General features: G+C 31.3%; 4 protein-coding genes across 12 annotated transcripts; 2 read left to right on the plus strand and 2 right to left on the minus strand.

The window, feature by feature from the left end:
- Positions 1–878: 878 nt before the first annotated feature.
- Fuca (alpha-L-fucosidase) lies at positions 879–5,575 on the plus strand. 4 transcript variants are annotated; one of them, XM_029306789.2, is made up of 7 exons: positions 879–1,075; positions 1,830–2,101; positions 2,657–2,908; positions 2,996–3,358; positions 3,961–4,179; positions 4,339–4,562; positions 4,639–5,575. In XM_029306789.2, exons 1-7 carry the CDS (start codon positions 1,002–1,004, stop codon positions 4,726–4,728), a joined length of 1,494 nt encoding a protein of 497 aa, XP_029162622.2. In that variant the 5' UTR covers positions 879–1,001; the 3' UTR covers positions 4,729–5,575. The 4 variants fall into 4 exon arrangements, with proteins under 4 accessions (XP_029162622.2, XP_029162623.1, XP_029162624.1 ...); XM_029306790.2 differs by lacking the exon at positions 879–1,075 and adding an exon at positions 1,220–1,238; XM_029306791.2 differs by lacking the exon at positions 879–1,075 and adding an exon at positions 1,514–1,691.
- Cndp2 (Cytosolic non-specific dipeptidase 2) lies at positions 4,764–8,289 on the minus strand. Of its 2 annotated transcripts, none has more exons than XM_029306793.2 (6): positions 8,214–8,289; positions 6,931–7,215; positions 6,345–6,795; positions 5,827–6,255; positions 5,156–5,629; positions 4,764–5,067 (listed from the first exon to the last, which is right to left on the minus strand). In XM_029306793.2, exons 2-6 carry the CDS (start codon positions 6,969–6,971, stop codon positions 5,023–5,025), a joined length of 1,440 nt encoding a protein of 479 aa, XP_029162626.1. In that variant the 5' UTR covers positions 6,972–7,215; positions 8,214–8,289; the 3' UTR covers positions 4,764–5,022. The 2 variants fall into 2 exon arrangements, with proteins under 2 accessions (XP_029162626.1, XP_029162627.1); XM_029306794.2 differs by lacking the exon at positions 8,214–8,289 and adding an exon at positions 8,151–8,166.
- Positions 8,290–11,958: 3,669 nt separating this feature from the next.
- On the plus strand, positions 11,959–17,461 carry LOC114930842 (BLOC-2 complex member HPS3-like). 3 transcript variants are annotated; one of them, XM_085486504.1, is made up of 5 exons: positions 11,959–12,624; positions 12,739–15,993; positions 16,063–16,177; positions 16,838–17,027; positions 17,201–17,461. In XM_085486504.1, exons 2-4 carry the CDS (start codon positions 12,760–12,762, stop codon positions 17,017–17,019), a joined length of 3,531 nt encoding a protein of 1,176 aa, XP_085342630.1. In that variant the 5' UTR covers positions 11,959–12,624; positions 12,739–12,759; the 3' UTR covers positions 17,020–17,027; positions 17,201–17,461. The 3 variants fall into 3 exon arrangements, with proteins under 3 accessions (XP_085342630.1, XP_085342628.1, XP_085342629.1); XM_085486502.1 differs by having other exon boundaries at positions 16,838–17,461; XM_085486503.1 differs by having other exon boundaries at positions 11,967–12,043; positions 16,838–17,461.
- Positions 17,462–18,604: 1,143 nt separating this feature from the next.
- Positions 18,605–23,087, minus strand: LOC114934150 (peroxin 5). Of its 3 annotated transcripts, none has more exons than XM_029306802.2 (8): positions 22,704–23,087; positions 21,825–22,193; positions 21,249–21,702; positions 19,737–20,280; positions 19,504–19,672; positions 19,271–19,428; positions 19,025–19,192; positions 18,605–18,924 (listed from the first exon to the last, which is right to left on the minus strand). In XM_029306802.2, the coding sequence occupies exons 2-8, from the start codon at positions 22,167–22,169 to the stop codon at positions 18,885–18,887; spliced, it is 1,878 nt and encodes a 625-aa protein (XP_029162635.1). In that variant the 5' UTR covers positions 22,170–22,193; positions 22,704–23,087; the 3' UTR covers positions 18,605–18,884. The 3 variants fall into 3 exon arrangements, with proteins under 3 accessions (XP_029162635.1, XP_029162637.1, XP_029162636.1); XM_029306804.2 differs by having other exon boundaries at positions 19,737–20,268; positions 22,704–23,086; XM_029306803.2 differs by lacking the exon at positions 22,704–23,087 and adding an exon at positions 22,573–22,626.
- Between the last annotated feature and the right edge of the window lie 1,863 nt (positions 23,088–24,950).

The following is a 24,950-nucleotide window of genomic DNA, read 5'->3' on the forward strand; positions in this document are numbered from 1 at the left end:
TATACTTTAATGTTTTTGAGGTCGCAGCATGATTATGTCGAATTTTAGAAATTAAAGATTGCGGATCTAATATATCGGCGAATAATAATTCTTTAAAATTATAGTACCCAGACAGCACAGATATAATACTTATAAAATATTTATAATAATTATTTTAATGTTTTATAAATATTTATCATAAATATTTTATAAATATTTTTGGAATTTTATTGTCAGTAAGAAATCATAATATATACATATAGTCTAATCTAAAATTTGGTCGATTAGACGTTTTTGTGTTTTTCAAACTCTATATATATTAGCAATTTATAAAAAATTAAAAATGTGTAAAAAATGTTTATAAGTAAGCATACGTCACATATAATGGTAAAATAAAAGAACTAACAATTTAGTTAAAAAATATTTGCAAAATAATTACTATAAATATTTATTTACATATCATAAATATTTAGCATCCTTGGCACACAAACGTTTTTCTTGCCTGACACTCAAGGATGTCAAAATAACATCATTTTAATATATCTAATCGACATACATATAAATAGGGTAGCAAATATTTCACAATGTCATATAACTTGATAAAAAAAATTTTAATAAAATAAAAAAATTGAAAACAAAATAAAAATATTGAACTGGAAAAAATTGTTTTTTAATTGTTTTGAAAACTTGTAAAAAAATATTTCAACTGACGTCATTATACATAAAAAATAAGTAACATTATTTTGACGTCTAATGACGTCATTCATTTATTGATGTCAAACTTCGTCTTTTTTAGTTTAAAAGTTCAATTTTTTATTATAAATTATGAGTATTTGAGAGGGGAAGGGGACAACAAAGGCTAATTACGTCACTGTTCGCACGATATGATTGGTCGTGAAAAATATCATGTCTTCTCCTTTCCTCGTCTAAAGTCGTCCAAACCCAAACAATTATTAAACTTTTTAACTATGCTTGGGATTGATGAGTTGTGAATTATAAAGGATACTGAAAAATGTTTCTCAATGGATAGATATTTATTTAAAAAGAACAAAAAAATTCGAGATTTTTATTCGAAAAGAAGAAAAAAGTTCTATATGTAATGTGTAAATGTATCATAAATATAATGGAATATAAACAATTTATCTATATCTCTTGAAACTAGATTTTAAGTGACCTTTATTTATATACGAGATATGCAGATAAATATGTCGAATATGGAGTGAGAAAAGAATGGGAGAAATTTGTATATGATTATATATGTATGACATATGTTATATAATCGATTAAAAAAATTGCATTGTATCTCAATATTATTATCATGTTTATGTCATAATAATTATGTAACACAAATATATTGTGTTATCTCTTTATCGATTATATACACACATATATATAATATACATTTGTATATATCAATAGTATAAAATAAATATAATTAATAGATTTTATTTTATAAAATTTTAAAAATTTACAATTGTTTGGAATATATAAACTTCAAAATTTGAAAGTTCTATTTATTTTCCACTCCGAATTTTTATGTTTCATTTAGAAGCAAAACATTAAAAAGAAACTGATATAAGTATAATTATATATTAAAATTAATGATAATAAAAAACATAATCTATATAAACTCTATTTCAAAATTTTTTTATGAAATTATAAATTAATTTCGTAAAAAATGCGTATAAAAGTTACATCCACAAATTGCAAAGGTCGGTCAACAATGCGATCTTTGTCTACAAAAAATATATAGTATCTAATCTAATCTCAAAATAATATATAAAAATGACCAATAATACAAAAGACACATTCAATGTTCACTACTTTCATTAAAAGTTTTCTGTTGATAGGATGATGCTGCTTGTACATATTTTGTGTACTGTGCTGTTTCTTTATGTATCAGTAGGGGCGACGTACTTTAACGTGATAACGAAAGAAACTGACGAGAATAATTTTGTGCTACTTTCGACAAAAACATACAAATATGATCCAACTTGGTCCAGTCTAGATAGTCGACCGCTTCCACCTTGGTACGATGAAGCAAAATTTGGGATCTTTATTCACTGGGGTGTATTCAGCGTACCTAGCTTTGGCTCTGAATGGTTTTGGAACAATTGGAAAGGTTGAAAATGCTTTCATAATATATTGAATATTTTATGTATATAACATATAGAGAGTAAATTTAATTTGATGATCTTGAAAAAATCATAAAATACTTGCTGTATGAAAAAATTGGTGTAAAGAAAATACATAGTAATTTTTAAGAAAAATATATAGCTGCTAGTTACAAATTACATACTTTTTCTTAAAAGCAATTTTGTGTTTTCTTTACATCAATTAATTTCTCTCATTATTAATTTATTTTTGTGCATAAAAATATTGAGTTAAGGTCATCAAAAAATATTTTCCAAAATGTTTTAGTTTATGTAAGATTATGTCAAATTAAAGTATAAAAAAAATATCTCGTAAACTGTTCACTTTTTGACCATCCTAGTAAAAAAAAAGATTATTGTCCTTAATGTACCCTTTTGATGCCACGTAATTTTTGTTTGAACAGTTTTTTCATATAGCAAGTACTTTATGATTTATTCTGTCGTCAAATCAAGTGACTTACTCTACATTATATATATGTAATAATTACATATAATATTATGCATATTTTCACATAATATTGCAGAGGAGACTCTAACTACAAAATATCATGATTTCATGAAGCAAAGATATCCTCCAAATTTTACCTATCAAGATTTTGCACGTGACTTTACTGCTGAATTCTTCAATGCATCTGAATGGGCTGACTTGTTTGAAGCATCAGGTGCAAAATATGTTGTGTTGACAAGCAAGCACCATGAAGGGTATACATTATGGCCATCAAAATACTCATTCAGTTGGAATTCTATGGATGTGGGACCTAAAAAGGATCTTATTGGTAATATTTAAAAAATATAATCAAAATTTCTCACACATTAAATATACATATATCAAGAATCTTATGTATTCCTTTTGATGAAAATAGGTGAATTGGCAGAAGCTATCCGGAGTAAAACACGTATAAGATTTGGCTTATATCATTCCATGTACGAATGGTATAATCCTCTTTATACAGCAGATAAAAGAAACAATTTTACAACAGATACGTTTGTAACTGAAAAGATAATACCAGAATTAGAAGAGTTAGTGGAAACATACAAACCAGAAATAATTTGGTCGGATGGAGATTGGGAAGCATCAGATTCTTATTGGAAGTCTAAAGAATTTTTAGCCTGGTTATACAATGAAAGTCCTGTAAAGGACACAGTCGTGGTGAATGATAGATGGGGCAGTAATATGCCATGCCATCATGGTGGTTTCTATACATGTACTGATCGTTTTAATCCTGGTAAGTAAAATTTAAAATAAAACTATACTACATAGTATACAAATTAAAAAATAGACATTATTATTAAATAAAAGTTGATTAAATAATATACATATAAAGAATGGGGCATTTAAAGTGTTACCAGTTATTATTTCTGAAAGTACACTTTTTTAAATCAATGTTTTCTTTACACCAATTAATTAGTCTCATTATTCTGTGCATAAAAGTATTAAGATAAGATTACCGAGAACTGAATGTTTCACCAAGTATTTTGTATTTTATATCAAAATATTATAAACTTCAAGTCTCATATTTCAAAAAATACTTTATTATAGTATTTTAAAAAGCTCTCGAGATAAGCTGCAAGAATATGCATTGAGAAAAAAAGAAGTTTCCATTTAAGAAATTAAAGGTGACCTTCATGTGACCTTCAAACGACTATCCAAGATCAAACCAATATATAGCACCTTCTTATGTCTCTCTTCGAGTCAATTTTTGTTTAAAAAATTTATTATAATAAATAAATACTTAAATACGTATAAATACTTTCAAAGATAATAGCTTGTAATACTTTAAATGCCCCCTGTATATATTTTTTCAATTAATAAGATTTTGTTTCTCAGGTGTACTTCTCCCACACAAATGGGAAAATTGTATGACTATTGATAAAAAATCTTGGGGATTTCGTAGAAATGCTGTTTTATCCGAATACTTTACATTGGAGGGATTAGTAAAGGAATTAGTAATCACTGTAAGTTGTGGTGGAAATTTACTGATGAATGTTGGGCCGACAAAAGATGGTATCATCTCACCAATATATGAAGAAAGACTGCGTGGAATGGGTAAACATGCATCCACTTTATCTTATCGTATTTTTCACTAATGACTACGTACACAAATTAGAGAATATTGATTTTTTTTCTCTGATAATCTTATTTGATATTGATTTTCTCTGAAAATCTTATTGTTAACTAAACAAATATGTTTTCTATTTCTTTTAGGTGCTTGGCTAGCAGTTAACGGAGAAGCTATTTATGGTACTAAGCCTTCGACTGTACAAAACGATACCTTAACAGGAACCACTTGGTACACACAAAGTAAAGATGAAAAATACTTATATGCCTCAATTTTAGAATGGCCAGAAGATAATATTTTATTATTAGGTTCGCTTAAAATTTTAAAGAGTTTCCAAATACAATTACTTGGTTATTCGTCGATTATTCCTGTAAGTATTATTCCTGCTTTTATCTAGTTATTATAAAGAATGTAATAAAATATAATTTCATTATATAAAATTTTAGTGGAAAGAATCCAATGACAAATTAGAAATATATTTACCTGCTAATGCACATAGAGGACAACCAGCTTGGGTACTGAAGATCGGGAAGTAATATGTAAGATAGTATTTAATTTACATAACAATCTGTTTTGGAAATATATATATGTATATTTTTTTACTAAGAATACATAGCTTGTATATTAGCTTCCAAATCTTGCGTATGTAAACTTCTCTCTTATAAAATAACGTCTTTTTTCCATTAAACTTATGTAAAGAAAAAAAATCATGGAAAAAATATATTGTAATGCAATATTTTGCAATTATAGTTAAATTCATAAAAACTCTGAAAGTGTTTTATAATAGGAATTTATATATAGATCCTTGAACACATTTCAACGATAAAGTATTACACTTGAGCTACTTCATATAAGTAAGCTCCAAGTAGTTTTGTCTGCAAAGATAAAATCAATTATATAATATTTGCAATTTTTTATAACGAAAAAATTTGAAATTAGCTGATTTCTTTAGAAGATACTTACTCCTTGAATATAGTTATGTACATTCAATTTCTCGTTTTGCGAATGCGCACCATCATCACCCTGCCCGACTGGTAAAAGCAATACATTTTTGCCAGTAACCTCCTGGAATGTGAGAGTAACTGGAATTGATCCGCCTTCGCGGGAGAGATCGGGCTCTACTTTGTAAACGTGTTGGGTGGCTCTCCGGCCGGCCACGTAATTCGGATGCTCGGGGTTTTCGGACCACGGCTTCCCACCATGATACATGCTCGCGTTCATGATATTCGGGCTACCTCTCTCTTGCCATTTTTTATTGATGTACGCAATTACTTTTTCGGTTGTTTCGTCCGGCGTCATGTGAGGTACTATTCTGATCGAAAACTTGCCAATAACTTTACTCGGAATTACAGTTTTCGCGCCCGGCTCACTGAAAGCGCCCTGTATCCCGTGAAGAGAAAGACTGGGTTGTCTCCAACGATGCATTAAGAGACGAATCTGCAGATGCAAATTAGAAATCAGCATTTTTTGTTTGCTCATTGAGGAAGCTTTGTTTTCATGAAAATTTTTTTTTCAGATTTCTATACCAATGTGTTCAGAATGTTCCAAAACGTCGAAAAATCATATTTCAAAAAAATGTCCATATGTATTTATAATTATGTAAAAAAAAAAAAAAAAAAAATAAAAACACATACCTTATCTTCTTTGTGCAACAGTCGCTTGGTGCCAACTGTTTCCCTAAATTCACCCACATCAAAATCTATATCCTTATAACTGGCCAATTCAGCTTCAGTCATTTTAGCTACATTATCATAAACACCATCTACCAAAATGTGACCATTAACATCAACCAAAGTATTCATTAAGTAAATCAGATCGGCCATAGCTTCATGTACACAGCCACCAAAGGTACCACTGTGTAAATCCTTGGTAGCGCAGGTGACTTCTATGAGAAAGTAGCAGATGCCTCGCAGACCATAAGTAATACATGGTTTTTTAGTACCCAGCCAGTAATTATCAGATATGCAGACATAATCTATATTCTTTAGGAAGCTATCTTTCCTTGCCCAAAGGAGATCATCTAAACCTTCGCTTCCACTTTCTTCCATTCCCTCAAAGACAAACTGTGTAAAAGTTCCAAAGGCTTAGTACATATAAATATTAATTGATATGCTCTATTAAGTCAAAAATCTTCTATTTTATTAAGATATACCTTGAGATTGACAGGAATATCAAGTCCAGTCGCTTTGTAAGCTTGCAATGCATGTATCCAGCAGAGAACCGGCCCTTTATCGTCAGTGCTACCTCGTCCAAAGAGCTTTCCATCTTTTTCAACAAGAGTAAATGGTTCAGTATCCCATCCATCTTCCTTCAGCGCTGGTTGCACATCCAAATGTCCATATAACAGTACAGTTTTCTTTTTTGGATCAGACCCAAGGTCACCAAGTAGTACAGGAGGTAATGGAATTTCGCTGCCATCAGGAAGAGGCTGCTTGCCTATATCAACCAATTCTGTAGTTGCACCAAGATTTTTCAATCTCACTTCTGCCCATTTCATCATCCTCACTATTTCATCTCTGTGATCTGGCCATGCTGACACAGATTTAATAGCCACTACTTCTCTCAAATTATTTATATATTCCCGCTTGTGTCCATCTATATATCTACAAAAATATAAAAAAATAAGGGTTAAGAATAAAAAAATAACTGAAACGTATATTTCAAATCCACATTTAAAAACCTGTTTTTTTTTTACAAATTTGCATTTTTATAAAATTCGAATATGAAGCGAAACGTACTCAAACAACGTTTTCAAGGTTGATGGTAGTGACAATGCCATAACTGTCAAATAACAGTGACAAGTGACAACTCTGCTGAATCAGAACACAACAGCTGGAACCAATAATGCAACTGCCAACTCGCGTATTCGTGCTTTTATCGTTGAAAAAAGCCGTATTTATATTTAATAACAGCCAACGTCAACGATATCTTAACTGTGATACTGATATCAGTAATACAATAGCGTGCTATCTAATCTTGTTTCACATATGCACTCAGATATTAAGCCAATCAGCGTATTCCACCTAAAATTTTAAGGTTATGCGCGCGTGTAGATATATCAGAGTTTTATTTCTTTTTATTTATTTTATTATTTCTATATAATTCATAATTAAAAATTATAAACAATGTTACAACCTTCATAATTTTTTCTTAGACATTTATAAAGTAAATTTTTTTTTAATAAACATTAAAACATTTTACAGATAAAGGATGGAGAATAAAATAAAAGTATAAAAAGGAAAATAAAAGTAAAAATTAGATAAATAAAATACAGAGTTCAGTAAGTTATAAGGATTTTTTTAAAACTAAATTAGGTTAAAGTTAGTTGCTTATAAAATTAATTATATAAGTTAATAAAATATAGTTATTACTGCTTATAAAATTAATTTAGTTTAAGTTAAAGTTGCATGAACAAAAAATTAACTCAGTTAAAGAAATAATAACTATAATAAAATACATTCCTCTCGAATAAACTGGCAATATTCTTTCAATAATCACATAATAACGTTTCGATCTTATATATATATATATATATATATATATATATATATAGGTTTAAGTGATCTCTATAAAATATATATATATAAAGCAAAAATATAAATAAACTATATAGTTAAAGTTTAAAATAAATACATTTTTTATTCAATATTTTATAATTATAATAATAAAAGCTAATATAAAAGATATTAACTTTACCTTATTTTAACTAATTATAACAATTATATATATTAACGTACAAGGATATTTTCTGTTCATATATATATATATATATATATATACATACATACATACATACATACATACATACATACATACATACATACATACATACATACATACATACATACATACATACATACATATATATATACACAGACATATATGGTTTTAATTAATATATTTTATCTTTATTATTATTTTGATTATTAATTTTTTATATAATTATAGGAAACCATACTAAGTATTAAACGCTCAATAACCGATACAAAGTCGACTCTTTTGTGTACTCAAGTGCATCTACCTTGTAATTACACAGATTAATAGACAGATCGCCAAAGGTCTGGATGAAGGAGAGACCAGCATTTCTCACTGATTTCAGCGCCATATCGTAGTAGTAGTCAATGCAGTAACTATTAATACGTTCCCAAGATAAGAGCGTCTCATGCTCATGAACTCGTCCGGCGGCATGTACGAGATTTATCTTTTCGTAGCGTTCGCGTATTTCGGAAAGGACAGAATTTTATGATGTTATAAATAAATAAATAAATAAAATATTAACCTGACCTATTATAATTATTTTTTAATAAATGTTTCATTATTATTATCATCTAAGTCTAAGTCGTTTAATTAATTTTTAGTTTTTTAATAATTAATTTAATTTATTCTAATCATTTTAATATGTGAAAAATACTAATACGTATACGTTTTATAATGAATTAATATATTTCGAGAGTCGAATTATATATTTTTAATAATATAAAAGTGTTCAAAAATTATATTTGACTTTTAATTTTAATTATTTTAGCAAAGAGTTCCGAAATCTCTTACACACATAATAGAGATTTTGTTCATCCATATAATTCGCAATTAAGTATATATGTTAATTATTAATTTTAATAAAATACAAAATTAAAATTAAAGGTCAAATATAATTTTTGAACATAAATATATTTAATTCGTTATAAAACGTATACCCGCGTGATAGTATTTTTCTCGTACAAAAATAACTAGAACAAATTAAATTACTCATAAAAAAATTAAAAAATAATTAAATAATTTATATTATATATGATAATAATAAAACATTTTATAAAAAAAACAGATTCAATAAATATAAGTATATATATAACATGTACTTATATTTATTGAATCTGTTTTTTAATAAAATGTTTTATAAGCTTAGAAAACTTGACTTTGACGTAACTAGCAAATTTTATTTAATTATTTCACGACGGTTTGACGTAATAAAATGTTTTATTATTATTATATAAAATATAAGTTTAAATTCTTTAATTAATTTTTAATCTTTTATGATTAATTTAATTTACTCTAATTATTTTTGTACGAGAAAAATACTATCATGGGTATACGTTTTATAATTAATTTAATATATTTGTGTTTAAAAATTATATTTGACCTTTAATTTTAATTTTTATTTTATTAAAATTAATAATTAACATATATACTTAATTGCGAATTATATGGATGAAAAAAATCCCCATTATGTGTGTAAGAGATTTCGGAACTCTTTGCTATAAAATAATTAAAATTAAAAGTCAAATATAATTTTTGAACACTTTTATATTATTAAGAATATATAATTCGATTCCCGAAATATATTAATTCATTATAAAACGTATACGTGATATTATTTTTCTCATATAAAAATGACTAGAATAAATTAAATTAATTATTAAAAAACTAAAAAGTAATTAAACGACTTAGACTTAGATGATAATAATAATGAAACATTTTATTAAAAAAAGATTCAATAACTAGTAGGTCAGGTTATAATTTTTTATTTATTTATTTATAACATTATGAGCTATTAAGCTCATCATCTCGTTCGCTCTCTGTCTTGCTTTCATTCGGCAAGTCACAAACGATATATGATACTCGTATGTTCCTACTTCAACTCTCGAGAATCTGAAACAAACGAAACTCGTGTCCAATATACAGGGTGTCCGGTAACTAACAGACCAATGATTACAAATGGATTCTTTGGTCAATTTGGGAACGATTTTTCCTCAGCGAAAATGTCGAAAAAGGTCATCATTTTTTACAACTTTCCAATCTTTGTCATTATGTATCTTTATAACTAAGCCTTAAATTAAAATTTTATTATAGTAAACTCTACCTGAAATTAACTGAAGAATGTAATTATGTTAGACTTTTAACTCCAAAACGTTTAGTTTTCAAAAAACCTATTTTTTTCAATCGCTTATAACTCGAAAATTATTGACTTCTCAACATTTTTGCTAAGGAAAAATCGTCTCCAAATTGGCCAGAGAATCCGCCCTTAATCATTGGTCCGTTAGTTACCGGACACCTTGTATATATTATATAAAAGTGTATAGCACGTCAGAAGCTTGTGAGCTTACAGCGATAAGTAAAAACAATTGCGTATTTATTTCATTGCGTTTATCTGTTTAAACGCGCGCTTTAATTTTTCCAACGTTTTTGCCTGTTTATATTTTAAAGGTCCTCTCTTCTAAAAATCTTGTTTTAAAGATCCTCTCCGCGAGCAAAATTCGAAAACATAAATTATTTAATATTTTTACTTTATTATTTGTAAATCCTCGGTAATTTCAAAATTTTTCTATTTAAAAATTATTAATTTTCTATTGCCAATTAATTTTATCACAGACTTTACTCTTACTCCCATTGCACTTTCGTTTGCGGTTTTCAGTATACGATTTTTTATCGTAGTTACTGAAAATTATTATTGTGAATTATACTTGTGCAGTGATTTGAAGAATTTACAATTTCGTTGAAATTGTTGATTTTTCAAAAAAATTACGAGATTCGCGGAAATTGCGTGCTTTCTTGGCATTTTCCGTTCGCGGCAGGCGGTTTATTTTTTATTGTTGCAAGTGTTTTTGTTTTTTTTTATTAAAATAGATAATAATAATGTGAAATAAATCACGATATTTGACAGATGTGCATATATATAGAAATTGTAATAATAATAATATTATATCATAAAATTGTAAATTGTTTCAATTTTTTATAGACTGCGATAAAAGATTTTACATTTGGATAAGAAACTGCGGTAAGTAAAAATATAAAATTCTTGAAAACGTAAAAATATTTGATAACGTAAAAAGGTGAACTTTGAAAAATAAGGAACTTAAAAATTGCACTAATAAATGGGCTATATATATGTGAGCCGTGCGCGGATGTAAGGTGTGTTATATCGAAATTTAATTAATAGAATTGAGAATTAATCCCAATTTTAAGTCTTACAAATGTCCAAGCTAATTTTTTGTACCTCGTGTACATTTTTGAAAGTTATATCGAAAAATTAAATTTCAATATGCGTCTTACATCTCACATTTCGCATACGGCTCACATATAGCCTATTTATCTCTTATACTTTATTTCAACCCTTATAGAAATTTATTACTAGTAACGCCAATTTATCACTTATTTCGAGTAATTAATCACTTTTATTTCGAATACTTAAATTACTGTATATTATAGTATTTTAAATACTCAAAATAAGTGATTAATTGGCGTAGTGATAAATTTCTACAAGAGAATAAGGAGCCTTTAAATTCTTAATGTAAAAAATTTCAAGTAATTTTCTTTAATAAAATTTAATTAAAAAATTTAATTAAAAAATTTTTGAACACTGTGTTATATCACATTTAAAATCGTGATTATTTCAATAAAAAAACATTTTATGTGTAAAAAATATATTTTTTATATTTAATAAATTTTATATATATATGCATATATGTAAAATATTCTCTCTCTCTCTCTCTCTCTCTCTCACACACACACACACACACACACACACACACACACACACACACACACACACAACGGGGGCCAAATCTCTCAAATTGGTCTCATGATCAATTAGCCTGGATTCGCACCAGGGGCAAAGTCTGTTGGTAATGTCAAACGAATTTAGCCTGGACTTGCACCAGGGGCAAAGTCTTTTGGTCGAGTCTACGAAATTTAGCACGGACTCGAACCAGGGGCAAAGTCTTTTGGTTCAAGTCTACGAATTTAGCACGGACTCGAACCAGGGGCAAAGTGTGTCGGTAAGGGGCAAAGTCTATCGCACGAAGATGGCGGTCTCTTCTTTAGGCAGGCCTTTGGCGATCTGTCTATTAATCTGTGGTAATTATACCTTCGCAAACACACACACACCCACATTCACGTATTTTCGAAGGATATAGTTTGACCCGTCGATCCAGCCTGACCCAGCCTGACATAAGCCCATCGCGCGCAGGCGCATTTGGTCGGACAATGTCAAAGCAACTGCATCCGAATACGTCTTCCTTTTACGCGGTGTTATATAGTTAATTGCTTGCTCCAAATTACATCTTATCAAAGAGGAACAAGATACATCTTGAATATGATGCCAGTTGCTGGGGTTATTTATTTTCAATTTTGACACCGGTTATTTGCTTCCTCGCAGCTGATTCATGCAACGTGCACAGTTGCGGAAATGTCAGTGAATGACAGGTCGCACCTGTGACTCCGTCAGCTCGAAGCTTTGGTATCAAAAAATAATTAAAATAATTGGCTGACGGCACATTAAATAAAAAAACAATCCTAAGCTTCGTAGGAGAGAATACTGATTATATAAAAATACTTATGTGCATGCGATATCCTTTGACAGATATTTACACACAAATAAATGTCCAGTTATGACCTTTACATGTAACTGTCAACGAAGCGAGAATACTTGAACGAAGGTAAAACAAATATATATATATATATATATATATATATATATATATATATATATATAATATAGAGATATATAATATACATAATAATAATAATAATGTTGTGTTATGCTACATAAGGAACAATAAAAGGAAGCAAATATGGTACGGGTGATAACAGTGCATAACTTCCTGGGGCAAAATGTCACCCAGATCGAGGAACCTACAGCGTCCTGCACGGCCATCAGCCAAAGGCGGGAAATGCTCCTGCTGGCGCTGCCCACCCACTGCGTAGAGGTGTGGGAGCTGATGAATTCAGATGTAAAACTGCGCACCGCCTTCCCCACAGTAGACACGATCAATCAAATGGTGCACTGCACTAAGGGCGATTACGTCGTGACCCTGGAATCAAAATATCTCAGAGATCCTGCGAGCAATAATCATGCGAATAAAGTCACTTCTAATTTTGTAAGGATTTATGTGAACTGGGCTGCGGTGAAAGACCAAAGTCAGCCAATGCGGGCCAGAATCGCCGGACGAGTCACACCGAGCCTGAATCGGCCCTTAAATAGTTTGGAGATGATAGAACTACCTCTGAACATGCAACCCACGCTGATCGCCTGTTGTCAAAGCACTGGTAACTTGTTGGTAGCCTCAGGAAACACCGCTATCCTGCACGAATTCAAGATCGAGACGCAACAAGTGTCGAAAATGAAATTCATAGACTTCGAGCCTAGGCCATGGTCCTTGGGATTTTCCTTCGTACCAACGTACATGGAAATTGTAGAAGATTTCATAGCGATTATGGATAATGTAAATCTGTCCGTTTTTCGTCTCACAAATTCCATGTACGAAGATATTGACCAACTTAGCTCTTTAGCATCTACAAATTCTTCTTCTATCGATAAGACATCCATATCCACAGACTCGTCTCTAGTGGAAAATAGTAATAGCTTTGGAAATGAAGATGCATCATTGCAAGGGACAAATACAAAGCACAAATCTGTAGATCAAGATTATCAATATGCGGCGTCTGAAAATAATGAGGCACCGGTGACCGGTGTAAAATCTAAGGATAAGAAGCACAAAGGTACAAAGGGAAATGCATGGTATAAATTAGAAACCGCTAATTTGAACAGAATGAAGCCAAGTAATAATAAAAATTACATAGACTGGGAACACTTGATATACAACGAGAAGGATGAGATGCATAGGCTGATTACTCATGGAATTATTGAGCCCACTTCGCAACCGTTAACCGTGAATTTGCCATTGATAAGTTCGGAAAGAGCTGGACCGGGTCACGCTCTCAGTCCTTTCGTTCTAAATTCAGCAGACATAAGAATCTTCATCAAGACAACCTCGCCTGACGTCGGTTGGTCTGAAAATTACATAATAAAAAATTTGTTATGCCTTAAAATTAACACTGGCAATAATAACGTCAAGGTAGACAGAACTCTAGATATCTTCAAGTGTCTAGTGATGAAGCCATTGTACATGAAGAGGGAATGTAACGTCGCTGGCGTAAAGAAGTCTATGTTGAAGTCCGACAAGTACAGAAATTTGCAAGGTGTAAGTTGTTTCGTTTGCACTACACAGGAGGGATACTTGTATCATTTCTCGGCGGCGAGCAATAATTCCCTGGACGCAATGTGTCTGACCACTTATCCATTCACCGCGCCTGTTCATCACATAGCGTTGGAGCACACGATACTTCACGCACTGACCGAAGCTGGTCTCGAGTCCTATACATTGCGTCTCTCTCATCACATTGCGAAGCTCTCAAATTACTCGGATAACGTCAGAGTAACTTGCCCCAGCATCACCGAACCGGTAAGTCTAATCGGTCTGAGGCCGTTCCTGGGAATACAAAAATTATTGCATACGAGAACTTACATAGTGTTGCTGGCCAAGGCTGACAGCTCTTGGACCATGTACTCCCTGAATCTACCCAAGCTCGAGAACGTCTATCTCGACATTCTGAACGCGGCGAAGAATCATAAATCCACTAGTCCGAGTACCTATCGACACTTGCTGGGCGAGGCGCATACCCTGATACGTCTAGCGAAAGACGTGTCCAACAGTGATCCAGACAACGAAGATTTCGACGATGCGACACACAAGAACGATCTGAAATTGAAGAATCTCTACAATCAATCCTGCGCGTTGCTCGCCGATTACTACATTCGATCAGAGGCCGAATCGGATTGGGACTCATGTATCCCTTACTACAAGATGTCAGGATTGAAGCCTTCGGAGGTGTTGTCCAGAAAGTCCTGTCAGAACGCACCGGGGCTTTTAACGTTCCTGGTAGACGCGCTCTTCACGATGAAAAGTGGACCCGAAGCAGACGCGCTCTTCCAAGGGTATAATATTATAGAGATCATTTGTACACTGGAAAAGGAGGATCTGCTGAAGCTGATTTTCGGCAGTCCTGTACTGAGGGAGTACGCCACCGAGAAATTGATAAGTCTTTTACTGACCCACGAGACCGATGACGCCGTGAAACTTGCCCTGGCGCTCCTGTACATCCAGGCTGACAAGCAGGACCAGGCGGAGAAGGTGCTGGAACCAGTCTCGGTCCAATGCATCAAGCAGCTTATCTTGGCTCATTGGGAACTGCTATTCGACGTAACCGCGATGAAGAAGAGGAGTCCCATGATCCCGACCTTCTCGGACTTCGCCGGCACCCTGATGTTGGTGAAGAACACCACCTTCGCGGATATTCTCATACAGATAATAGAGGACGGAGGCGCGTTGTCGTTGCACCAGATCATACAGGTGTTTTTGGAGTATCTGCCGTCACGGGTTGGGAGAGACGGGCACAACGCGGCCACGACGTTGCAGGTCTTCCTCGAGAAATACCTGCACGATTATTTCAGCTCGAAGTCGATGACCGAGTGGCCGCTGATCGTGAGCAAAAATCAAATTCGCTCGGATTTCGCCCTCGTCGAGGCGTTCAAGCTTCTGGTGCGATCGTACCTGGGCAAATTAACTCAGACCAAAGTGTACAAGACCGATCCCAAGGACGATCAGGGAGAGAACGACAAGGAATACTTCATGTTCGCCAAATATCGACCCGGCTATTTGAATAAGATGCCTCCGTACGCCAAAGATTACCAGAAGATCCTGAACTTGAACGACTTTAAAGATTTAACGAATTTTAATAATGCGTCCAAGAGCGAAACCACCGTACCTAAGGAACTGTTTAAGCTACAATCTCTATTAGCCTGTGAATTTTTACCGGTCGAATGTTTGCACGAGGTCAAGCAGTTCCTCGAGACGCAAAGCATCGATGGAGATTTGTCTCTCAAGATCTTATGCATTCAGAATACAGAAGAAACAACAGCGATGCTAATGGATAACTGTCCGCAAGCTGTGGTACAGTACGCAAAGGTATTTATGGTATACATGATACTGGATAAATCTTGCCAGAATATTTCATTGTCCTTATATGTTTCGCAGGATAAATATACAAAGGACACCGAATGGAAATATCTCATCGAATTAACGCAAGATAAGATTACTGCTTCAATAATGCAACAGGAACTACAACTTTTGTACACACAGATTATGAAGGGTAAGTTAAACATAATGTGTGTGAATATTATACAGGGTGGTTTAAAAGTCCGACAACGGTCAATTATCTCCGATAATAGTGGTCCTATGAAAAATGTTAAATACAAAAGTTGTAAGGCTCAAATTTAGAGGTCATTTCAAAGTCAATTTTATTTTTTTAAATGGAACCCTTTATTTTTCATTGTATATTCTTGTAGCTTATCTCAAGAGCTTTCCAAAACACTATAATAAAACATTTTTTCATTAAATGCTTCTTGAGTTATAAAGGTTTAAAGCAAACAATTTTTTGACAAATTTTTTTTAAAGTATGTTGCAAATTACATACATTTTTTTTAAAGCAACTATGTGTTTTCTTTACACCAATTGATTGGTCTCATTATTCCGTGCATAAAAGTATTAAGGTATGATTACTAAAAACTGAATACTTTACAAGATATTTTACATTTTAAAAAATTGTAAAATAATTGTTAACTTTAAACCTTTATAATTCAAAAAATACTTAATGAAAATGTTTTATTATAGATATGTTTTATTATAGCGTTTGGAAAACTCTCGAGATAAGCTACAAGAATATGCAATAAAAAGTAAAGGGTTATATTTAAAAAAATTAAGTTGATCTTATATAATATAATAAAATAATCTGTCTTTTTGAAATTTGTAGAAATTTTGAATTATCTGCCGCATACATTATCTATGAAGAGTCTTCATCGTGTATTGTCGAGGGACGACGTGGCGACGTTTCAACGATGCACCGAGATGTGTAATCAAATAATGCACGCGGATCACGTGAAGTCATTGATAATGGAAACCGGGCAACAACTTTTGACAACTCTAAAGTTGTGAAGATAGAAGTAGTAGTTCATTAAATATTTCTTAGCAAATTTCTAGACAAAGAAGTGATATGATTGAGGAATTACAAATATAAATTCCAGTATCACGTTTTTAAACAATTATATATTACGGAAGACTACTTTGTGTGCACTTATACTCGTAAATTATTATACTATTTCTACAAATGTTTCAGACATATGTTCCTGATCAATGCAGTTACACATAAGCTAATGTTCGTTAGTTAATAGTTGCGCCGATTGCACTCATTTTTAATGATGAATTAATCATCATCAATTATTATCAAAAAAAACTCAACGACAAATACTAAACACAGAATTCACCTATAATTGTTGAATCGTCTTCTATATAGATATATTATATTATGGTTAGAGATACGAGAAAATTTGTTCCAGAGCAAAGATGCAATCATTTCAATATACAAACATGAAAGTAATGTGTATGCAAATTATACATAAATTTAAAGTACATATCTCTATAAAAAAATATTTATTGTCTCGTTATTATTACATGACATTAAATTATATACAGATGCGTGCATTATCACTTTAATTCTACAAATATTTAAACTATTATACATAATTGTTATATGGAATTATATTAAGATTTTTTTACAAGTATTAAGATTTTTTCTTTCTGCTCTGGAACAGATCTGTCTTTAGCAAGATAAATTTTAAAATCGTTTTTATCAAATCTGTTGATCCTAATGTAATTTTAAATAATCAATTTTTAAGTGTTACAAAATATGTAACTTTGATGTGCCTTTAGGAATGATTTCTTCTTTATTGTAAATCTAATTATGTTAGAATTTATCAATAATATTTATAATTCATTATGCGACAAAAAAATACATACATAATACTCAACAATTGTTTTAGATTTTCTTTATATCTTGTTTGTATTCTTTATTCTTAACAGGATAATTGATAATTATCAATAATCATTATTAGGCTTATTAATATAAAAAGAATTCAAATTTTTGTTAATGTTACAGTAAAATTTTATATGTACATAACACAATAGTGCATAAAGTGTATATGTGATAAAAATCTAAAATCAAAGTAATAGTAAAATTAAAAATTTGATCAATCTGAATGTTTTTATATATTCACATTTATAAACATAACTATGTGTAATATATGTATAATGTCTTAATAGTTTTACAACAGATTTAATGTTTTTGTTATGATGTATATTAATCTTTATAATTATATACACATATATATATGTTCCAAAATTTGTGACTAAAAATATTATAGCGAAAAAGCTATTCAAAAATTAAGTGAAATTATTTACAATTTTTTTATTCCAAGCAGTAGTTATGTACATACACACATACTTGCCCCGTTTTATTTTATTAAATGTTCATAATTATATTGTTAAAATTTTTAATTATTTTGTTAATATCTTTACTTATTTTATGATAAAATAATAATGATTTTTATAATTATTTTCTAAATTTATTTTTTATAAATGTAAAATATTAAAAAAAGCTACACTTTTCCCTCAATTATATTTTAAAAATTGAACTACAATAAATATATTTATTTGAAACTGGTTTTAAATAAAAGAATAAGTATACGAAACAAAGTAATATAATTTCAGTAATAAAATCTTGTATATTTGTATATATACATATTTTATATATTTTAAGTATTATATATACTTTTATATATATATATTTTTTGTGTTCTTAATTATTTAAAATATATATATTTTTTGTGTTATTTAAAATATTTTAGATTTTAATTCTGCTAGTTAAACTTTGCTGAAATATATTGGAACTATTTTTTTTTCGTTTCTTACCTGTACCCAAAATAATTTATATAAAAATTATGTCATTTATTATACAGATGTGTCTATATAATTTCGAACTCCTTATTTAACTTGAGTAGATCTCTGAAAATGAAGAAGAATAACAAACATAAAATTATTATAAAGAGCCCTTCTAAATAATTTATACAAATTATTTTAAAAATGAAATTAATCATAAAATTACCTGTTTTCTACAGCTTCCATCAATTCATATTTATGCATCAATGATATAACTAATCTTAACGTGGACCATATTGTATTTGACATTGCTTTAGTAGATACATTGCTGGTCTGTGGGCCTCTTCCTGCAGCTTGTTGATTTAAGGCTGTCAAGAGATGCTCACCTGCCTCTCTATATCATACGATTTCATATAAGATATTGCCATTTTCTTTACACTTTTAAAATGGTATTTAAAAAATCTATATTTACTTATACGCTCCTAGATTAACGCAAGATATGCCGAGATTGTAACGTGCTCGAATAAATCCCGGCGATAGCTCCAAGGCACGATGGTACGCGTTTACAGCTTCCGCCGATCGCTGGCCGTTAGCCAAGGTGGCACCTAATCTATTCCATAATCTGGAATCCTTTTGGAAATGTATAGTTATCAAATATGCCGATTAGCCCGGCTCAAGAATAAATTCGAGACAAGTTATATTTACATCTGGGTGTACTTGTAATGCTGCTTGGAAACAATCCACAGCTTTGTTGTAATCGCTCGATAAATTAAACAATATACCTAATCCGCACTGTATATCGGCATCAATTTCATCCCGAGGATTCATTCTCGCTGCCTGAATATATAAATCTTTGACTTCATCGTATACTTTACTACAACAAAATATTGTGTTAAAAATAATTTCCTGGAATGGAAAAAAATTTACTTCTAACTTACTCGTATAATAAAGTAGACACACTGAAATTTGCATGGTTGTCTCTTGTAAGATTAGACTCTGGAACTGATAGATGTTTATATTTTTCATTCTTTAGTAACCACTCCTTTAATGTTAGACAGGCCTGCTTCTGATAAGATTCATTTGCATAAGAAGCTGCTAACGCCATTAGAGCAACACTGTTAGATGGATCCAAGCAGAGACAACGATTTAAAGCGGAGATGGCCAAAGGATCTTGCTCATTCTCAGCTTGTGTTTTACCGAGCAGTAGCCAAGCTTCGGTATTATTTTCATCTTGTTGAACAGCTGCCTCGAAACAAAGTACAGCGCTCGGCAAATCACCCGCTTCTAATCGTTTCTTGCCTTCTGCCAGTGCATTTGGTAAATCCTTCATAGGATTGGTTTCACAAAATTCATATTCCTTATTGAATGGATCGTAATAAGTGTCAAATTCGGATACCCATGGGTGCGTAGAGGAAACCCCATCTGCGGATACCTTGTCCCATTCGTCTTGAAATCGTTTCCATAATGAATCTAAATTATATTCTAGAATGTATCAATCATATTTTTGGGTTAATTACATGAATGAATTTCAATTATACTCTAAGATGTATCAATCTTTTTTCTTTTGTGTTAGTCACAATATATTATACAGGGTGTCCCGCAACGTGATGTCTATACTAAAATTGTGTTTTCTTGATATCATTCTAATAATAAGTCAAAAAGTTTAAATACACATATGCCCTAAAGCTGATTGTTTTAAAGTTATAGCAAAAAAACGAAAAAGTAATTATTTATTTATAATTTTTAATTATTATTTACTTATTTATTTATTATTTATTTGTTTACTATAACAACACAAGCAATTGTTTTGTGTAATATAATTTTTGTAATGTTTAGCATGTGGAAAATGGCTTATTTCTCAGCAATTCAATTTATGCCTTACTTTACTGTATTAGTACAAGAAAAGCACCTTTATCATGTTATTTTGATCAATTTATAAAGTATCATTTCAATGTATTTACTTTAATATTAAATTTTAATGAAATATTACTTCTAATATTTGTTTCGTTTTATTATAATAATTTTACGCCTTAACAACTGCAATGCTGTTCTCATTGCCAGATCTTATGATGATCAATTTATGTTAAATTTAAGTAGAGCTATAATTAATTACTTATCAATCTAAATTTATGTTTAATTTAGATTAATAAGTAATCAATTAGTTAATTATTGTTTAAAGTAAAAAAAGTAGTTAATTGTTGTTTAATATTATCGTTTAATAAATAATACATATTATTAACTTCAATAAATAATACTATTCTTATTTTATGCAATTGTGTTTTTTGCTATAACTTTAAACCAATCGACTTTGGGGCATATGTGTATTAAGACTTTGACTTAGAAGGACACCAAGAATACACAGTTTCAGTATGGACATTACATTGCGGGACACCCTGTATACACATGCATATGCAAAACATGTATTGCTAAAAAAAGAGACTAAAGAATACCTGAGGAAGGATTTTCCTTCATAAATTCATCTATCCATGTACCTGCGACTTCTAATTCTTCTTCTACCTTGTTCAAAATTGTACTATCATTAATATTGCTATTAGTTGAACTATCTTCTATTTTTTGTTGATCTGCCTGATATTGCTCTATCCATTCTTCAATTGGATTATCCAAGTTGGCTAACTCTGTTTGAGTAGTTTTTATTGGAATGTCACCTTCTTGTTTCATGAATTTCATGAACTTTGAGTACGCAAAGTTTGGATCTTCATCTTTTATGACTTGAACAGCATTGTCTTTGTTAACATTGTCTTGTACACTGTTTATGCTATGTTCTAAATATTCTTCCATCCATTTTGAATCCAGACCAAGTTTGTGAGTCTCAGGTAACTGTGTGTTTTCCTCCTGCACAGGTGGCATTAAAGGTGTATTCCATGTTTTATTCACTTGAAATTCCTAAATTTGATATATGATTTAAAATATTATAATATTTAATATATATCATATTATAATTACATATTTTTTATGCTAAGTGATACAATTGTATGTAACACAATAAATGTTTTTTTTTTAATTACCTCCAATTGCTTGGCAGATTTAAAACATATATTTTCCCAAGCTGAGTCCAGATCACTTAATTCTTTAATGACTCCAGGTGCTGCTATCGGAGGATAGATATTTTGATCAATTTCTCTCATTTCTTGAAGTAAATTGTCCATTCGAAATGTCTGCGGGCAAGTGGGTTCTTCTAAGAATTGTTGCACTAACTGATCTGCATCCTGTGCTTGAAAAGCCTCAGAAGGATTGAATGGCTGATGAATTCCTTCCTCCTTGAAGCCATGATCTTGCACATAATGTGATGCAAGGCGCATCAACGAGCTGGGACCTCCACAATCTCCTTCCACCAACTCACGGAATGCCATTTTTTTATATTATATTGAAATTTCCTGCAAAGGAATAAACATTAATTAATTTAATTTTTTGATCACAAAACTAATTTATATGGATATATTATTCAATATATAAACATTTTAAATCTATTATAAATCTAAATTTTTCTTATTTGTAAATGCAATAATGAGCATAGAGAAATTTTTGTAGGACATAATATTCTTTACCCAAATATATAATAAGTAAGAATGATAAACAATAACATGTTAGCTATATAAAATACTCTGAAGAAAGTTGTATAAAAGCTGTGTGTGAGAAAAAGTTCTGTAATATTAGCATAGATAGGCAAATGTTTCATGCAAAGTATATTATTTGAAGGAAAAAAAAAGAAAACAATTGCAAATTCTAAAGTGCCAAATAAAAGAACCGATATACTCAAGTAAAGCAGCACAAAAGTTAGTTAGCCAAATTTCAGCTGTTGGCTTCTCGCTTAAAAACGCCTTCACCGTAAAAAAAATAAATAAATAAATAACGATCATTCGAGCATTATTTCGCCATATACTCACTTGCTTCGCGTTAATTATGTCGCGTTATCGTGACGTGCATATGTTTATCGGGCATGAGCAGCAAGAATTATGCTGATTTTATGATCGAGACTTTGCACCGGAACAGCAGGAGAAAGGAGAAGGAGAAGGAGGAGGGAGAGATGGGAGGGAAAAGAAGAGGGCTGGATAGGGAACGCGCGAGTGACAGATCAGTAAGAGAGAGCAAAGAAATATGCGAAGCAGTCGGATGACAAATTGTCTATTTCATTAAGACATTCCATCAAGCGTCACTTGTTTTTTTTCTTTTTTACCGATTCACAAATATAAGAGAAAAAAATATGAAACTGTTAAATGGCGCGATTCTTAGCCTTTGCTCAATTTTTTGTATATAATAAAATATGCAGCGAATATAAAAGAGGCTTGTTCCAAGTTTCAATATATGTAATGCATATAATATATATAATAACATAGCATATAATATATGTAACGAAAACTATAGATTTTTTTTAGTACTATATCGATTTCAGTATAGATTTGAACTTCAAATTTGATTAATATATATGACGTCGAATTGACATTATTTTGACTTTTCTGTTCTATTTTCAAGTGTAAAGTATAACAAAAAGCGCAGATTTCTTGATTGGTCAAACAGCAAAAAAACACAATGTAATTGGTTATGAAATAGGGAATTTTTAATAGTCCAGAAAATGTTCTATTTGATAACCAATTGTGTATGACAAAAGGGTGCTTTATATATGCAACGACACAGAGTATCATTCTATCTTTGTTGTTTATTGATATTGAAAGAAGATAGAACGATACGCTGTGTCAGGCCGATGGCAGAGAGTTAAACAGGGAGCACACACTCTTGCATAGGCGCATAAGCGTAAACATGAGAATCTTGATTGGTCTATAAACATATGCATAAGAAATTCAACCAATCAAATTTCTTATGCATATGCTTGTGCGCTTATGCAAGAGTGTGTGTTCCCCGCTTTAAACGTAAGCGCTTACGTCTGCCGTAGCGTAGACGTAAAGTAAGACAGAGAAAAAACGTAACTACCCAGCAAACACGGTATATAAATGTTATATACGCGTAAGTATTCAAGCATGTTACATGTAACGTATATGTTAGTTGTAATTTCCCATTCATAGATGTAACATTTTTAATATAATCGTATTGGTGCGCTTCTTGAATTGGACCAATACGAGCGCATTGAAGTAAAAACGAGCATGTTGGGGCATGCGACGCGAACAAACCTAATAAGAGATGCGCCAACTCTGAACCATTTTTGATTGGCTCTAGAAGTCACGTGGTTTTTCCGCCATCTTCTGATCATTGCAAGCGTGCGTCGACACAAATATACTTGGTGCAAGGCACGATCATGGTGCAAGATGTAGATTGACGTTGTAGAAAGATAAGTTTCCATGAGGAAATTAATTTTCGAACACAATATTGATATTTCAGTGATAGTTGATAAACAGAAAACTCTAAAATATGCTCCATTTTCCATTGCTCCGCTGCTCTACTCTGCAGCTCCGAGTTCTCCGTGCTCTGCTTTGTTAATTTGTCTTCTGCTTTATGGTCGCAAGATAGCGGCTGCCAGAAGGAGTGGGGACAGATTAGTGCATCTCTTATTATAGGTCTTTAATATTAACAAGTATGATCAAGTGTCATCTATTTGATTCATAAATTTCAAAGTTGTCTTTCACACTTGTTTATCGCTTGTTCATTTCGCTTAAGCTAGTAGTACACACTTTCTGTAAGGGAGGATTCACACCTTGGCAGAAAAGTAGAAAACAGAAAAGCAGAAGCCAATCAGAACTCGGTTGGCAATAAGCTTACTAGATAATAAACTCGGTGGTAGTAAACTTACTGCCAACGCAAGTTCTGATTAGCTTCTGTTTTTCTGTTTTCTGCTTTTCTGGTGTGAATCCTCCCTAAGACATAAGTAAAGACTCGTCTACATAGGCAGTAAACAATTCAGAGGGTAGATTGTGTATCTTGGGTGAGTTACTCACGAGGTAAAAATTACAAAAATGAGAAAATTTACTAGAGTACCTACGCTTCTACACAGATTAATAGACAGATCGCCAAAGGCCTGCCTAAAGAAGAGACCGCCATCTTCGTGCGATAGACTTTGCCCCTTACCGACACACTTTGCCCCTGGTTCGAGTCCGTGCTAAATTCGTAGACTTGAACCAAAAGACTTTGCCCCTGGTTCGAGTCCGTGCTAAATTTCGTAGACTCGACCAAAAGACTTTGCC

The sequence above is a fragment of the Nylanderia fulva genome, unplaced genomic scaffold (genome assembly GCF_048542155.1).
Source record: "Nylanderia fulva isolate GAGA-0341 unplaced genomic scaffold, ASM4854215v1 Scaffold44, whole genome shotgun sequence".
Lineage (NCBI taxonomy): Eukaryota > Metazoa > Arthropoda > Insecta > Hymenoptera > Formicidae > Nylanderia > Nylanderia fulva.

Excerpts from the sequence above, each read along its gene's own strand:
- LOC114934150 (XM_029306802.2), bottom strand. The coding sequence starts at position 22,169 with ATGGCATTCCGTGAGTTGGTGGAAGGAGATTGTGGAGGTCCCAGCTCG. Across the intron at positions 19,429-19,503 it reads CATTACAAGTACACCCAGAT|GATTCCAGATTATGGAATAG; the intron begins GTAAATATAACT and ends CATTTCCAAAAG. Across the intron at positions 19,193-19,270 it reads GTTAATCTAGGAGCGTATAA|AGAGGCAGGTGAGCATCTCT; the intron begins GTAAATATAGAT and ends CGTATGATATAG.
- Cndp2 (XM_029306793.2), bottom strand. The coding sequence starts at position 6,971 with ATGGCATTGTCACTACCATCAACCTTGAAAACGTTGTTTGA. Across the intron at positions 6,796-6,930 it reads ACCTTGAAAACGTTGTTTGA|ATATATAGATGGACACAAGC; the intron begins GTACGTTTCGCT and ends ATATTTTTGTAG. Across the intron at positions 5,630-5,826 it reads TGTTGCACAAAGAAGATAAG|ATTCGTCTCTTAATGCATCG; the intron begins GTATGTGTTTTT and ends TTGCATCTGCAG.
- Fuca (XM_029306789.2), top strand. The coding sequence starts at position 1,002 with ATGGATAGATATTTATTTAAAAAGAACAAAAAAATTCGAGATTTTTAT. Across the intron at positions 4,180-4,338 it reads AGAAAGACTGCGTGGAATGG|GTGCTTGGCTAGCAGTTAAC; the intron begins GTAAACATGCAT and ends TATTTCTTTTAG. Across the intron at positions 4,563-4,638 it reads GTTATTCGTCGATTATTCCT|TGGAAAGAATCCAATGACAA; the intron begins GTAAGTATTATT and ends ATAAAATTTTAG.
- LOC114930842 (XM_085486502.1), top strand. The coding sequence starts at position 12,760 with ATGGTACGGGTGATAACAGTGCATAACTTCCTGGGGCAAAATGTCACC. Across the intron at positions 15,994-16,062 it reads CTGTGGTACAGTACGCAAAG|GATAAATATACAAAGGACAC; the intron begins GTATTTATGGTA and ends TATGTTTCGCAG. Across the intron at positions 16,178-16,837 it reads GTACACACAGATTATGAAGG|AAATTTTGAATTATCTGCCG; the intron begins GTAAGTTAAACA and ends TGAAATTTGTAG.